The sequence below is a fragment of the Indicator indicator genome, chromosome 16, assembly GCF_027791375.1.
Source record: "Indicator indicator isolate 239-I01 chromosome 16, UM_Iind_1.1, whole genome shotgun sequence".
Taxonomy (NCBI): Eukaryota; Metazoa; Chordata; class Aves; order Piciformes; family Indicatoridae; genus Indicator; species Indicator indicator.
The window spans coordinates 4,678,031-4,692,405 of record NC_072025.1 but is presented as its reverse complement, the minus strand read 5'-3'; the positions used below and the strand labels follow the sequence as shown (position 1 = coordinate 4,692,405).

The 14,375-nt window shown below is 39.6% G+C and overlaps 1 protein-coding gene across 1 annotated transcript; it reads right to left on the bottom strand.

The window, feature by feature from the left end:
* Positions 1 to 353: 353 nt before the first annotated feature.
* On the bottom strand, positions 354 to 13,269 carry CHRNB4 (cholinergic receptor nicotinic beta 4 subunit). The gene is made up of 6 exons (XM_054388263.1): positions 13,215 to 13,269; positions 7,617 to 7,762; positions 5,780 to 5,824; positions 5,544 to 5,653; positions 1,883 to 2,855; positions 354 to 494 (listed from the first exon to the last, which is right to left on the bottom strand). The coding sequence occupies exons 1-6, from the start codon at positions 13,267 to 13,269 to the stop codon at positions 354 to 356; spliced, it is 1,470 nt and encodes a 489-aa protein (XP_054244238.1).
* Positions 13,270 to 14,375: the final 1,106 nt, after the last annotated feature.

Below are 14,375 nucleotides of genomic sequence, written 5' to 3'. Positions count from 1 at the left end.
CTTCCTTATATAATGTATGTAAAATACTTCAAAAATAATAATCCTTGTGAGCCAGGATGGCATATTGTGCAGTAAATACCTTTCTCTGTAATGTTCAGGCTTCAAATAATTAAGGGCCAAAAAAAAAAAAGGGGCAAGATACCTCCAGAAGTACTGAGCTAATTGAGAAAACTTTCTGTTTGTTTGTTGTGGGTTTTTTCTCTATCACAGCAGGTCAAGTTCTACTTTCCATTTCCCTAATCTAAATCTGATGTAACAGAACTCAGCTGGCATATCTGTGGATTTAACAGAGAGGAGCTGAGAGCAGAATGAGACCCAACATCTATGTAAGTACTGACAGTTTTAAATGACAGCTAAGGGTTCATGGCAGCAGTGTGATTTTGAAAAAGTGGCTGCAGAAATAATCCAACAGTCCCCAGGACACAAACAAGGACGAATATCCAGAGAAACAGCCTGTCCACTACCATGGCAACATACTTCCAATCTTCAATGACCTGGAAGAAAAAAAGCCAATTAAAGATATTAGCAATTTGTCATATTCTTTTGCTTTTTGTCTTGCTAATGCCGACATTTACGTTATAAAAATAAAAGGAAACATGTCTTAAGGTTCAAGGAATAAACTGACTTTAGGCTTGGGAAGGGATTTTTCTCCTACAACCATTCTGTGCTTTGGGGAAAAATACTGTAAGTATTTCTTAGCTGACTTGGATGCATCAGGTACCGAGTGTGGCTCCCTGGTGGAAGCCAGTCCGGAAGGACCCACAGGATAATCCAATTAAGGAATTTTTTCTTTCATTTTAGTTTGCAGCTGCTGTTAATCTTAGTGGACAAAATAGATGTTGTTTACTGATATTAAACAAGGTTAGCTTCAGTGTTTTTATCAGCAGTCATCTTAATCAAGGGGTTTAATGCATATTAATACTGTTGCTTTTATTAAAATCCAGTTTTGCCTTGCAGATGTTTCTGGTTTGCCTTAGACTCTGTTCTCCAACTGAAGTGATTATCAGGCTGTTATTGTAAAGAGAGAATATATCAATCTTAATTTGCATCTCAGGAGTGATTTTTTTCCCTCTCTTACTGATTTTTAGTTACACATGAGACATCCTCACCTCAATGACTTTACCATGCTTGTCAATTACCTCGTGCCTTATAGTAGAACATTACGTCTTTTTCCTTCAGTGCACAGTGTTAATTTCTATTGCTGCTAATGGGAATTGTGTGCTTCTGAAATCAGGCTATGGTAAATGCCCACAAGCAGTTACCAGACCGTGATAATGAAGGAAGAAAGCAGAGATTAAAATTGTGATATGTAAAAGTGATATGTAGAGGATCCAGTGTGAAAAACATTCAATTAATTCAAAATTATTCTTAGTATCAAGTGGAAACTTAGTAGATCGTTTGGAGTGCAACACATTCTTGCAAGAATTTCTGAGCTATTAGAAAATGTTTTTTTTTCTGCTCCTGTTCAGTCCATTTCAGTGTTTACAAGCTCATGTCTAATGTTAATCACAGATCTTCTTTATTTATATTGACAGTAATTTCAGTTAATAGAAAACATGAACTACTCAGCAGCCTGCTCCTCAAGGGACTTCTGCAAGATCAGAAACCACTCTTAATCTGCTCGGCTGAGAGAGGGAGAGCACAACAGGAAAAGAGAACCTAGAGTCTGAGTTGGGTTAGAGAGAAGACACTCGTGTAGGTATCAGGATATTTTTTTTCTGACCATGGGTGCTTGTCTAAACAAAACTCTGAACCATCAGAAATTATTTTCTCTTATAAACTATAGCTAGAATCTCACTAGAGTAGCTAAGAGCCGCATGTTGTAGAGTAGGACAGGATATGAAGTTTGGAAGGACTGAGATGATATCTTGTTTTTACTTACGCTCTGGTCATTGTCATCACTTTTCATGTGCTCTGCTATAAAACTGACTCCATCAATTGCTTCTTGGACTTCAGGAGAAAATTTTGTTCCTGTTCGTAACCTACAATCTTGATGGCTGCTCATGTTGTCAAGAGTCTCAGTGATTTTCATATCATATTTTTTGCCAGAGGCTGTATTCAAAAAATAGGTGGAGTTCTTGTAGAAGTCAGCTGGATCCATACAAGGGTGCTCTGCTTTAGTCTTTTTGCAGTTGCATGGCTTTTGCCGTGGAGAATTGTTTTCTGGACGCTTCATAAAGAGGTAGGCTGGGAGTCTTTCAAGGAAAACCAGCTTTACCCAAGGAGGCATAGTGTGAGTACTTGGAGATCTATGGTGGACATTGAGGACACAGACACTGGTAACTATTGAGAAGGTCACTAGTACCATTGTAAACATGAGATACTTCCCAATCAGTGGAACATCTAGAGATGTTGGAGGGACAATTTTGGAAATCAGCAGCAAGAACACAGTCAAGGCAAGCAACACAGATATGCATAAGGTCATTTTTTCTCCACAGTCTGAAGGCAAGTAGAACACCAGGATGGCTAAGGATGTAATTAGCACACAGGGAATTATAAGATTGATAGTATAAAAAAGAGGCTTTCTTTTAATGATGAAGTCATATGTCACATCAACATAACTGGGGTCCAAAGGGTTTACAGTCCTTCTTCCTGGGAGTGCTACAATGTCCCACTCACCGCTTGGTGTAAAGTCGTCCATGCTTGCCATGGAAGTTTTAAGTACCATGTCAATTTCTGTGTGATCGTATGTCCAAGACCGGAACTTTAATGTGCAGTTTTGTTGATCAAATGGGAAATGCTTCACTTCAATCTTGCAGGCACTCTTGTAAATGGCGGGGGGCAGCCAGCGAATGCTGCCATTATTCTTCACGATTGCGTTTGTATATAGCGACACTTCATATGTGCCATCCGCACTGATGAAACCAGAGGAAAGAACAGGGAGAGACGATAATAAAGCATTAAGAGAACAAATAGAGGTCAAAACAGAAAAGCCCTGACATTCTTGGTCTTGTAGACTTCAGTTGTTTCTATAATCGAAGTTGTCCTATCTATGTTGTAGGAAGTTAGAACTTGCTAGTGAGGTCAATATATGCATCTCTCCCAGTCAGAGAATTGCTGTTTGGTCCGATACTTACTAAATTATTTTATAAAACTATCGTTAAATAATACATTTACATCTCTGTTTCATCCAAAGTATTTTGTAAATGTTTGTTAAAGTAATTAAGGCTTATGACATCTCCAAAGGCTGTGTATAAAAGCGATCATCCAGCATGGAAATGGAGGTACTGGAACACAGCCACTGCTGTGAGCACACAGCAACACTCCTAAATGGCTTGGATGAGGAAATAAGGATGAGCAGCACTGGTTAGAATTCCAGGGAGATTGTAGGCAGAGGAAATGTAATTATATGGTTTAGAATTTGTTGCATCACTCTAGTTGATGTTTACTTATTACAGAACCAGAAAAGAGAAGCCAGTGTTCTTAGTGCCCACAAATCATCTTGGCTTTGTATTTCCTCCAATTGCTGAACTTCCACCAGGAGAATCTTCTGTATTATGATGGGCCCTTTAAGTCAGGGAGAAGATCATTATCAGTCAGTAGTCAGTATCTTCTCCTGTCCAGTGTTTTGGGGCAAACCACTTAGGGCTGTTTAACCTATGAAGTATCCTGAGGTAGAAATGTGAAATGGTCAATTGCTGACAAAATGTAATATTTCTGATTGTGTTCACTGCGTCTTCTCAGACGCGCTATGCAACACCTTTCAAACACAGCCACTCAAGCTACACAAACAAAAGTGTAACAGTAGGATGGAAAAACTTAGTGACAGTCTTTCCTGACACGTTGGGAAGCTCAAAGGTTTGTTCCTATGTTGATCAACTGCTTTCATTAAAAGCTGGGTTAGCCCCTTTGTTAGACTGCAGAGAAGAGTCTGGACTAGACACATGGAACATGCACACAACGTAAAGACAATTTGCTTGTGCAAAAATGTGACCAAACTTCACTGCAAGTGTAAACAAATGAAGATCAACTTATGTCCTGGTTTTGGCTGGGTTAAATTTTCTTCCTAGTAGCTGGTACAGTGCTGTGTTTTAGATTCAGCTTGAGAATAATGGTAACATTTTTCTGAGCAGGAAAGCGCTACAAGTATCTGCAGTTGGCACATATATAGCTTTTCTCCAGATGAGTTACATTTGGCTCTGGTGCCTGGCACTGAGCTGAGACCCTTGTAGCTAATTCCTGTAGGCAGTGAAACAGCCAGAAGCAGAAATGATGCAGCATATGAGGGTCATTAACTGTTTTTTCCATAAAGAAATTGTTATCTTATTTCTCACATCTCTGTCTTCCTGAGTTAGATTTACCCATGCCATACATTGCACTATGATTTCTGTCACAACTCCTTGAACTGGCTGATGTCTGTGAAACAATGCTTCAGCAGCAAAATGTTACAGATGTTGTCCTTTATCTACGGTTTTAATTTGAAGGTCTGTACTAATGTAAAAATCCAGTACGGGGAGGCTAAAATCTTGTTCCTGTGTGTTTATGAAACCTTTTGATATTGTTCCTTTCCACTCTTACAAGCCATTAAATACTGTCATTTGGGGAGTAAGGAAGAAGTAAGCAGATGGCAGGGGCACAATTTACCAGACAATTTGACCAGACAGAGTACAGCCTAATCCACTGGCTGAATTATTTTGTGACTAATACAATAGTTTTAAGTATTTCTCAAATCTGATTTCCGGTAGGAGGATTCCAGGGACTTAACTCAGATATATTTAAACTTCCTACGTTTCCCATCTGTATGCATTCATAAACTATCATGTGTTCATGAATTCAGTGGTTTTCAATGTTTCATGAAAGTATCATTTTTTATTTTTTTTTTCCAACAACTTGATAACATCTGCCTCAAGGCTTTGCTAGAGACGTGAAAAAAACAAAACAAAATTGGCAATTAGCTGTTTGAAAGAAGAACTGAAATGTGGTCTAGCACTAAGCTTTTATTTTTCTCAGTACTGTAAAGCAGCAGGATTGAATGTTGAGAGATTTATTATCTATAATTGAGTTTTGAATGTTTTATGAAAGTAGAATATGATTTTTGTAAATTAATATTAGTTCATGAAGTTCTGGTGCATGTGAAATTTTTAGCAGCTTTATGTCCTGGAGTCTGTGGTGGAAGGAATGGGGGAAGAAGCAGGAAACAAAAATGAAGCTCACAACCTAAGATGTCTGGTAGAATTCCAGATGTCTTCTTGCAAACATGGCCAGCTGTGTTTGTAATTCGTGTTTCCATATAGCCTAGTTTGCTATAGATCCATGTCTCAATGGATACTCTTGTGTCACAACAGCTCACACTGCAGATACGCACCATGTCTGCTGGAATTTCTTTAACCAGAGCCCTAATTTTACTCTCTAACTAAAGATAACTAAAGTTATCTCTGAGGCCATTACCTCAGTCAGACACAGTCTATACTGGTTAAAAGTTACAAAATTAAGTTTTAGTTTTAGAATTTTATCAGACCTACTTCATTGGTTCTGATGCCTGTTTCGTGACACATGGTTAAGATTTTGTCACTGTCTGCATAAACTACAGAAGTTTTACTTACTTATTGTAAAGCACGATGTCTGGCAACCAAATGTGTTTTGCAGGTATTCTCAGTTTATTTATTCCTTCATAGTCAGAGGGCTTCCAAGCCAAGCGATAATCAATCCACTCCTAAGAGAAGAATTGGACAGTAGTGATGGGAGTATCCAGACCAGCAGTAGCAAAACAATCACTGTGATGGAGTGAAAGCAGTTGCATTTGTGGTTTGCAAGTACATGCCCCTGTGGGTTTGGTTACCTGGTTCAGCCAGACGTTTGTAGTCATAATCTGCTCTCGCTCATTCTGCAGGGAAAAACAGAGAGAAAAGTTCTCCTCTAAAGTGTTTCACTTTATGGCAGTAATACGATCTGTTCAGTGGGCTTTTGAGGGTATTTCCAACTGCACAGCATAATTTAACATATTTCAAGATAGGCATTTCTCTCTTGGTAAGAGGGCCAGCATCGTGCACACTGGTGATAAGTAGTAACCCCGTGAGTGTAGAGTTCCAAGTTGCTTTAAACAAGGATAAGTTGTGACAGAAGTGAGTATGGCTATTTGGGAACAATTGCGACCACCCTGCTGAGCTGATTCTTGCCCCCCTTCCATATGGATTTGATTTGAAACAGAAGGCATATTTGACCACCACAAAGGCCTAGATTAACTTTTGTGAGGTTTATGTAAGGTTTGCATGTAAGGTTTGCCATGTAAGATCTCATTTGTCAGGCTCTGCTTTGTGGAACTGCTGTCTCTCTGGAGAGAAGCAGAAGAAGAGACCTCTTTCTGCAACAGAGCTGTGTGGCTGGGGCTCTACTTGAAGAGACAAGGTAGGAGATCAAATAAGGAGGAGGATTTTTGGAGGAAAGCAAGTTAATCATCCAATTTTGAAGACCTTTGATATTGTTAGAGCCCCTAAGATGCCTAATTTTGCTTTCTGCATGAAGTGCGAGAATACAGATGGATAATAACTGAGCTGTTCTCCTTAACCCTTGCCCATTCATCCTTGTTGTTTAGGGTGTTGATCACTGGTTCCTGAGGGGGTAAGACACCTCTTTTTATGCCCAGAATTTGCATTCTGGAAGGAAACTCTGCTAGTGGTGGCAGTGCACTGTGTGAGGAGGTATGTCTGTGGCCAGGTGGAATTCCTGAGGAGAGAGGGAGCTCTTGTTCCAGGGTCATCTGGTATATATGACACTATATCCTGTATAAATCAGCCTGCAAGTGTTGCAAGCACATCTATTTGTACAGTTTCCTTTATGTTTCATCAACATCCCTCTCTTCAGTTTCAAAATACAAACTATACAGGTCTCTTAAAGTTTGCAGCAGGCCAGTCACTGGCCCATACACAAATTCTGGCATGGAGGCAGTCGTCTATATCCTCTTTTTCAGCCAGGGAGAGAGAAGCAGAGTTGAAAGCCATGATTCAGGAGATTTTTCCCACTTATGTGCTGGACCTTGTTCCCACTGCAGTTAATGCTAAACCTCTCTTGGCACTGAGGTGTGTGCTGCTTGTGCCTTGGAAGAATTGTTAAACACATGCTAACCTTGTGAGTGAAAATGTCTTGCAAATGCCTTGAAGTAATTTTTATTGAATATGAAGAGCTGTTTACACAAGGATTGTTTTAATCATGCTATTTCAGCTATTTCACTGCTCTTTGCTGATGTGCCTGATATACTATGAGATTTTGAGCTGGTTTCATAGCTTGTTTTTTGGCCATTCAACCACATTTCCTTGAGGCAAGCAACAGAAGATGGTGTAGCATTGTGTATACAGTCCAGGATAGATCTGGACTTGGTGTAATTTACGTTAGCTGCACTGAAATCAGTGGAATAGTTAATTTTTTTTTTTTTTTAATCAATGAAATCTTAATGAGTGAAGATCTGGCCACTGTCTTTTATGGCTTAGGCAGAGTTTGATCTCCCTGTTGTAGCTACAGTCTGGAGTATAAATCCAGTAAATCATGTATATGGGCCCTGCATGCTAAATATTATTATGTAAATTAGGAAATAGCAGAGACATAGCAATAGCAATGTGACTTTTACTTAGAGCATGTGCAAGTAGTAAGGAATTAGAAAGCATAGCCTAATATGAACTTACCACACTGATGAGCTGTGCCAGGGACAGTTGCAGCTCTATAGATACCAACTGGGATGAGTTGACAGCCGGTCGAATTAACTTATTGTACCTGGCAGGACTCAGTAGGTGGTTCATTAGCTTTTCTTCGGCATCTGCTGCAGTGCTTCCTGCAAAATATCACATAACAGGATTAGAGAAGAGACACCAAGTGACTTGATGTAGGGATCACAGATTTTCTGTGCATCACATCATCTTCATGAAATAATGAGGGCTTTTGATTTTCTGAAGACTGTAGGCTTGTGTTAACAAAAGGATATAGTGCTTGCACCAATATCTGTTCTGCTGAAATTGACTGTTTTCACAGAACATAGATAAAGCAGATAAATGAGAAGCCTTTGGGGTTTTTTTTGTTTCACCGTAAAATGAGAAGCTCAAATTGATATCTTGTTTTGGGAGTGCAATCAGAGGTAGAGACTGGGAGCAACCACCCTCTTAATAATAGAGGAAGAACGTTTCAATGATCCAAATGCAAAGAGTCTAGCCATGACTTTTCTTTCAGTGTTATAGGCACTGTTGCAGACACACAAACATTGAAACACTCTGATGGTGTGTAGGGAAAGCCAGGCAATGAGCTGCAGGAGTTAAAAGGGTTTAGTAGTGATTGGGAAATCTTTGGTAGCTGGTGATGTTTCTGTTGCAGAATGTTTTTATTTGAAAACTTGAGGCCTTATTTTATGTGGAAACAAAACCTGATTTATGAACTGTCACAAATGCTGTAAACCTGAGATGGCCAAAGCTGGAGTTCAGTGACTGCAAAATATCATATCTGCAAGATACTATCAAACAAGTCTAAACATGCTCCATGGAGCAGAACATCAGAGGTAACTGCATCTATTCTCATTATCTTGCATGTGCTTTTTAAAGCCATTCTAGTGGACTTTTCAAACCAGTCCTGACCACGTAATAGTACTCATGATTAAGGTTGTGTCAACATTCTGCCAAAGAACTGACCCAGGGAGACTCTGCTGCATGTCAAGTAATTCTGTGTTGTGTTGCTAACAGCAAGGGATGCAGGCATTGCATCCCTTGCATCCCTGTTTGCATCCATTAATGCAAACAGATTCTAATCCAGTTGATAGAATGAATCTTCCATAGGAAAGGGCACCTAACTGAATCCTAGATGTTGGAGATATGAGGATAGTGGCCCTACAGCATACTTGCTTCATTATTGGCCAGAGCAGTTCCACACAATAAAAAACACTGACATGCAGTTATTTTAAATTTGTGGTACAAATTGGTATTTGTTCTGGCTTTCTTATGTTGTAGCATATCCATGAGATCCAGAGAAGGGCAGACATTGAAAGGCCAGGGTCACATAAGCAGCCAAAGCTTTTGTGCATTTCTAGAAGATACCTAGTTCCCAGGTGCCAGGTGGAACAAGTCTGTCCTGAAACTTGGTACTTAGGATTTCCACTCAGATTAAAAAACTGCTGTAAGAAGTTGTTTCTGACCCACTAAGAAAGTGGAGATATGTAGGAGGAAACATCATCAAATTGTTTTTTCACATTCAGGAATAGCTTCTGCTCAAGCTCTGGGTTTAGCTGAACACTAGGCTTGTTTTAATTCTTTTAAGGCTAGCATATGTTGTGACATTGGTAGCAGAAATTGTGTCACATAGGCTTAACATTATATTGTTCTCCACAACAGGCTTCTCAAATACTTCCTGAGCTGTTTGGAAAAGCAAATTTGGGTGAATCCATCAGTGTTCTAAGAGGCCTTGTCTAGTTGAGTTTCTCAGGGTTTGGTACTGGGACCAGTGCTATTCAATATATTAATCAACGATCTGGATGAGGGAAAAGAGTGCTGCTGTCAGCAGGTTTGCTGATGACACGAAACTGGAAGGAGTGGCTGACGCACCTGAAAGCTGTGCTGCCATTTAGCGAGACTTAGGCTGGAGAGTTGAGCTGGGAGAAATTTAATGAAGTACAGCAAAGAAAGTGTAGAGTCTTGCATCCGGGAAAGAACAACCCCATGGACGTTTTGGAGAGCAGTGTAGAGGAGGGGAACCTAGGGGTCCTGGTGGATAGGATGACCATGACCCAGCAATGTGCCCTTGTGGCCAAGAAGGCTGATGGCATCCTGGGGTGTATTAGAAGGGGTGTGGTTAGTAGGTCAAGAGAGGTTCTCCTCCCCCTCTTCTCTGTCCTGGTGAGGCTGCATCTGGAATATTGTGTCCAGTTCTGGGCCTCTCAGTTCAAGAAGGACCTCAGGGAACTACTTGAAAGAGTCCAGCGCAGAGCCACAAAGATGATTAAGGAGGTGGAACATCTCCCTTATGAGGAAAGGCTGAGGGAGCTGGATCTCTTTAGCTTGGAGGGGTGACCTCATTGATGTTTATAACTGTGTGAAGGGTGAGTGTCAGGAGGATGGAGCCAGGCTCTTCTCAGTGATGTCCAATGATAGGACAAGGTGCAGTGGGTGCAAGTTGGAGCATAAGAGGTTCTACCTAAACATAAGGAAAAACTTTTTCAGTGAGAGTGTGGCAGAATGCTGGAACAGGCTGCCCAGAGAGGTTGTGGAGTCGTCTTCTCTGGAGGCATTCAAAACCAAGGTGGATGCATTCCTGTGTGGCCTATTCCAGGTGATCCTGCTCTGGCAGGGGGGTTGAACTAGATGAGCTTTCAAGGTCCTTTCCAACCCCTAATGTTCTATAATTCTATGGGTCAGTTTGCTTTTTGATTTATACTTGCTTTGTACCCCCCTGCAAGTCATCATAAAAGCCATAATACTGCGTGTCACTTTAATATTAGTTACATTTATTCTCAGTGTAAGCCTGTCTAATCAAAGGCATATCAAGCTAGAGCTGTGCTGATCCTTGCTAACCTCCAGATCCTGTTTTTAACTTGTGTATTGCAATTGAGATAGAGGTAAATTTGATAGTGTGAAGAAAATGGGGCTGCACTCTAGGAGTGAATCATTCTGTATATAAGGATAGTTGAGAAGGTACCTGGTAGCTAAAGAGAGAATCTCAGTTAAAGTTATTTTATTGTGTTTTGGTTTATTTAAAAAAAAAGTTTCTGCTCTTGTGTATGTGACATAAACAGATGGCTGTAATTGCAATATAAATCAGTTGCCATTTAGTTTGTTTTATACAGTGGTTGCTAAATGCTGCTAGCAAAGACAGTAAATCTTGTTTGGGTTGTTAAATAGGTTTTCACTGTTGCCATCTTTTTTCTGTAAATATTCTAGCACATGGAGTATTTGCTAAATAGCAAGTAAGAAGTAGAAACTGCAGAATGTTTACAAAAAAGCTAATTCTGAATTTGTAATAATCCTGTTCTCTAACACCTAGTTCTAGCAGCCATTGTTGTCTGGTCTCCAAATCCCAACGTACTGTGGGGTCTGCATGTCTGATGAGAACAGCTCAGACCTGAAGTACTGACGCTGTCAATAAATTTTATGCAGGTGGCTGCAATGTAATTGTAAAAAAATATTTGTTGAATAATGAATCCCTTTAGGAAATAATTATCAGTTCTTAGGAAAGGGGTTCCTGTAATGAATAATTCTTTGTAGAATTATTCATCCCAACCTTTAAATAACTGAATCATCAGAAATGAAGATGGAAGGGGCTGCTCTCCTCTCACTCAAAGACCTATGGTGGATACCACTAGATGTCAGCAGTGCACCACCTTAAAGCTTGCTAAAGCCACTGTAAATAATGTGTTAAAATGAATGATTCTTATATTTTTATAATCCATTTTCCATTAGCAGCCTTCATATTAACTAGGTAGCACCTAATGAGAACAAAATTACCAGGCATTCAAGTTCACTTTTATGTGCACTTCATAATGTTAGTAGCCATGCACTTGAAACTCCTCTTTTGTCTCTCAGAGTTGGAAGAAATGGAAGTGCACAGTGCTTTTTTTTCCCCCAAATAGTAGTAATCACCAGAAATGTTGCAAAGGATAGACTGATGCTTTTAGACAAATGATTTGAACAAGAATGATAAAGCAGTTCTAATTTTGGGGTGGAGTATTTCTGTGTGTTGAAAGCAGTAATAAAGAAAACTCATTGGGGTGGATCCTGAGCAAAGGAAATTGTTTTAGCTTCACTGAGCACGCTACACATCTGCTCCATGACAAGGATAGCAAATTGCCACTTAACTTGCTGTACACATTCTGCAGTAAGTTTGTTTTCTCTCCGGGAGTATGACCATTAAAAGATAATTGCATAGGGATGCTTCCAATTTCACAGAAGAAACAAACCCAGTTCACTCCCCAGTGCAAACTTTCCCTTTTACATGCTCTAATTTAAATATATACAGTGAAGTAACTAGTCATCCTGTGTTCTGCTCTTTGTTTTCAATGTAATGACAAATACATCGGAGTGGTTTCCACAGAACAGAATAAGGAGCAGTGTTGATACAGGCAAGTGCACTCTGAATTACAACATTTAACATAAGGCACTTTTCCTTCATTCTCCTGACTGCAATTATTTTAATAAATATTGGAATAGCATTTGTTTAGAAAGACCTACATTGTATAATTTTGTCATATTTGTTTTTTTTTTTTCCTCTTACAAATAACTTGTGGACAGTGGTAACATACGAAATTCCTGTCTGTAATTAAGAAAGAGCAAGCTAGGTTCAGCAATGAGTCAGTCGCAATATCTTGGAAGTTACTTCACAGTGGTGTTCCTTCTCAGCATACTCTTGAGTAAAAAGATTTCTATAAACTCCTAGAGCACCACACACCAGTTTGGAATGTTTATTGTTCCACTAGGGGTAGTAGTGAATTGAATGTATTTTAAAGACTATTTTAATTTCTGTACTGCAATTAATGCAAATAAAAAGACTATACTAATGGGTTTTTAAAAGTGTATAATCTAAGAATCTGAAGTAGGCCCTTGCCTTTTGTTTGTTACAAAGCAGATGTTTTCTAAAGTTGCCTTTCAGCGTTTGAAGAAACAAAACAACTCCTGGATGAAGAGGTAACTATGGGGAAGCTGTGATTTTTGTTTAGATTAGATTTCAGCTGGTTTCACTCTCAAGACTTCAGCAGAATCTCCCCATACGAAGGGAGTCCCATGGTAAATGCACTGTTTTAGGCTGCTGTTGAGCTGTACGTGTTGGTTAAAACACATGCGGGAAATCCTGGCAGACTAAAGTAGATATTCTTAATGTATGTTTGCTTTTTCTAGCATATTTTTACATATTTCAACTTAAACTATTTGCATAGTAATCAAACAATTAGGAAGCATGAACTTTGCCAAATATATAAACTTGAGCTAGTCATTGTAGAGGGATGAGATCTGTCTTGTTTATGGTTCATGTCATGATTCAATTTTTTGCTTCACTCTCAGCATCGTTACTGCTTTTCCCATCACAGATAATCCTAGGAGCATCTAAAGGCATATGACTTAGTGATTAGCATTGTCATCTCCTGTTGGTCTGTTAATTTATGTCCAATAAAATAATCAATTTCATGTATCCTTTTAAAGTCTGGTATCTGCTGCAGTAATAGTTAGAAACTGTCTGAGAGCTTGTATAACAGTCCTGCCTTCCAGCCCTGAGAGCTATTGCTGTTCTGCAAACTGTATCTGAAAGAAAAGATCACTTACCGTTAAAATAAAAGGAGCCCACTACAAAGAGAAGGAGGGTGTACGTATTCCTCATGGCAGTCACAGGAAGAGGTGAATTATTGTTCTTGAATTAAGACAGCTGGTAATAGGCTCCGTTGTCAGGGATGCACAAGGAAGAGATGTAAAAGCAAACCTGACTCTTGGAGGTATTAAATGCCTGGAAAGAGACAGGCAGCAGGACCTGGCAGAAGCATTCTGGAAAGTGGAGTTTTCGTGAGCATCGTGGTCCCTCCCCCTTTGCATCTGTTTAAAGAGCTTTGTGAAGAGGAAAAACGCGTAAGAGGGAACATAATGTGATAATGTTGAGTAAGAGAAAATGAAAGAGCAAGCTAAGGAGCATGATGTGCAAAACATAAGTGCTTAATTCTTGCTACTAGATAACATTTAGAAGGCTTTCTGGTTAATAAGTGCAATGAGTGAGAATAGCTGTGTGGGAAGAGCTGCATGTAACTTTGTGCCATAAGACCCGTTAGACAAAGATGTGTCAATAAATTATAGCCCTAGCAGAGGGTAATTTTCTGTGTCAAGAGAAAAAGTTGATTGCCTACTGCCAACCTTTTTCCACTCCAAGGCCCACACATGACTAGAACTCCGAATGGCTTTTTGGGAGCAGCAGGAGAGGAACAGAGAATTTGTTACTGTTAGTATTTGACAGGCTTTTCAAAAGAAAGCTAAAGCAGCTTGTTGAGAAATAGCAATAACTATAAAGACACTGCAGAGGAGCAGTAGAGAAATTCTGTGGAAGTCATCTTTTACAGCTGAATGTTTCAGCACAGTATACACTATCATAAGTTTCAGGACTTGCCATGGGAAGATTTGTATAGAAGGCCATCTAAGATGGCTTTGCATGCACAGTCCATGGCCAGAAAAAAAAAAAAGTGCTAATCTTCTAGATATTGTTTTATCTTCATATTGAGGTTCCACTCTGATTCAGCTGGCCACAGGATGCAGTTCTGCTCTTGTCTCATCTCCCAGCAATCTAACACCATTGGCCATGGTGGAAGCATTCCTCATTTACCAGCGTAACATACCAGACTTCTGCATCTAGCATAGTTGCTACTTGTCTGGAGTTATTTGGAGGTCACCTGCTGCTAGTTTTAGGCAGACTGTCAGTGTAGCGTGGAGGAACTCACTGCTTTC